Source organism: Oxyura jamaicensis, unplaced genomic scaffold (genome assembly GCF_011077185.1).
Source record: "Oxyura jamaicensis isolate SHBP4307 breed ruddy duck unplaced genomic scaffold, BPBGC_Ojam_1.0 oxyUn_random_OJ70803, whole genome shotgun sequence".
In the NCBI taxonomy this organism is placed as follows: Eukaryota; Metazoa; Chordata; class Aves; order Anseriformes; family Anatidae; genus Oxyura; species Oxyura jamaicensis.
In genome coordinates this window covers 1-2,132 of record NW_023310207.1, presented here as the reverse complement: position 1 = coordinate 2,132, position 2,132 = coordinate 1, and the positions used below count along the sequence as shown (strand labels likewise).

Below are 2,132 nucleotides of genomic sequence, written 5' to 3'. Positions count from 1 at the left end.
CCCCCCAAAATCCTCACTTTTGCCACAAAATTCAGTATGTCCTTCTTGGAGGTCTCCTTGGCGGCCCGCGGCCCCCACTGGTAACTGAACTCGGGGGGGTCCGTCAGGGGGATGGGGGTGATCTCCAGGTACCTGCAGGGAGCATGGGGGGGGGGGTGAACCCCGTGTTTTTTTTTTTTGGGGGGGTGGGCCCGGGGGGTGTCCAGCACGCCCCAGCCCTGTGACACCCCCTCGAGTCACCGGGCGTGGGGACGGCGGCGATTTCTCTCTGCGGTGCGGTATAAACGGCCCGGCTGGGACTAGCGCCGCGGCTGCTCTGTGCGCACCGGGGTGTTTTTGTGTCCCCCCCCAAAAAAAAACCGCCCCCCCACCCGCCTCGCACTCACTTCTGCCGCACAAACTCCTCCGTCACCAGCTTCTTGACATCCCCAAACACCTCGTGCTTCTCCCTGAGGGTGGCGGGGGGGGGTTAATGGGGTATGGAAGCAACAAATCCCCTTCCCCCCCCAACCCCCCCCAAAATAAAATGTCCTACCCTGGTTGCACCCGGAGCCGGCGGAGAAATTCCCATACAGCACCTGGAAAGGAGAATGTTGGGGGGGGGGGGGAAGGAGAAATTGGGGTCCGGGGCGGGGGGGCACAAAACGTCTTACTGTCTTTGGCCGAGTTGCCCTTCATGAAGATGAAGCTCAGGATGATGGTGAGGAGGCCCAGCTTGGCTGTCTGGTTGTCCCTGCACGGGGAGAGGAGTGTCACCCCCACCTGAGGGGGGCACCCGGGGGCTCTGTTCCCTTCCCCCCCCCCCAAAAAAAACACCCAGGGGATGTCAGCGTCCTTAGCAGCAGCCCCTCACCGCCTCAGGTTCTCCCCCTCGACGCGCGGCAGGCTGCTGGTGAGGATGTAGATGTGGTGCTTGGTGTCGATCTCCACCAGCTGCAGCCCAAACACCTGCAGGAGGCGAAGATTTAATCCGGGGGGGGGCAGGGGGAGGGGGATCCCAACCCCCAAACCCCACAGCTCGGTGAGATTCCCCCCCCCCTACCTGCTGCAGGGTCCTGCCTGCCTGGTTGATGATCTCGGAGTAAACATCTTTGTATTCCCTGATGACTTTTTTCAGGATGTCTGCAGGGAACAGGGGGGGTGCTGAGATGCTGAGACACCCCCCCCCACACACACACACCCAGTGAGGTTTTTGGAGCGATCCAACCCCAAAAAGTTTGGGAAAGGCCCAGACCAACCCCAGAAACTTTGACCAGAGCTGCCCTCAACTCACCGACTCTCTTGATGGGGATCTTCTTCTGGTCCTTCACTAGCAGGAACTGAACTAGCTCACTCACCTACATGGTGAGGAAGGAGGAAGAGCCAAAATACGTATATAAAGTTAACAGAATGCAGAAAAACCAAGCTGTATCACCGCAGGATGGGGATCGTCCCCTCACCTTCCGATTCACCTCATCCCGGGAGCGCCTCTCCAGGTTCCTCTGCACCTGGCTGTGCGTCTGCGTCTGGCTCAGGCTAAAATCGTCGTCGCCATCGTCCACCTGCGGGACGAAAGCCAGGAATTTGCTGCCGCAAGCCGGTCTACGACAACCCCCAGCGAAACAAGGGTGGAAATAAGGGCTTATCTCCTCACCTGGCTGAAGGCCGCCCCTTTGCTGCGCTTCCTCTGGGACATCTCCCGGGTTCTGAGGGGAGGGAAGAGCCGGACGAGCTCAGGCTGCTACCGGCCGGTCCCCATCGCCCCCCTGCCCGTTCTCGGCCCTCTCCCAGCCCCGAATCCCCGAGCGCGGGGCCTTCAGGAGCCGTTAGAGCGGCCCCGAGGCCCCGCTGCCGACCGCGGCCGCTCCGCCGTTGCCCGCTCCCCTCACGGGGCACCGCCTCCTCCCCGCGCATGCGCGAAGGCTTTGCGCCCGCCCCGCCCCCTTATTGGCCCTTCCCTCTCCGCCACGCCCTTCCCCATTGGCCGCGCCCCTCCGTCCATCGCCGCCTCCGGTTGCGATTGGGGGAGAGGCGCCGGTCACGCCCCCGCCCGCCGCGTGCCGGCAGCGCGGTCCTCGCGCCCCCTCCCCTCGGGTTTGGAAAAAGGCGGGAAACGCCCTTTACCTCAGGCGGGGAAAATGGCGGCCGAGTGC

General features: G+C 63.0%; 1 protein-coding gene across 1 annotated transcript; it reads right to left on the bottom strand.

Moving 5' to 3' along the window:
* Positions 1 to 11: 11 nt before the first annotated feature.
* On the bottom strand, positions 12 to 1,893 carry LOC118159530 (non-structural maintenance of chromosomes element 3 homolog; the record flags this gene model as incomplete). The annotated part of the gene is made up of 10 exons (XM_035314098.1): positions 1,856 to 1,893; positions 1,634 to 1,685; positions 1,440 to 1,541; positions 1,274 to 1,337; positions 1,043 to 1,122; positions 854 to 948; positions 654 to 733; positions 536 to 578; positions 387 to 449; positions 12 to 132 (listed from the first exon to the last, which is right to left on the bottom strand). Coding segments are annotated over exons 1-10 (738 nt in total), but the record flags the coding sequence as incomplete, so codon positions are not given.
* Positions 1,894 to 2,132: the final 239 nt, after the last annotated feature.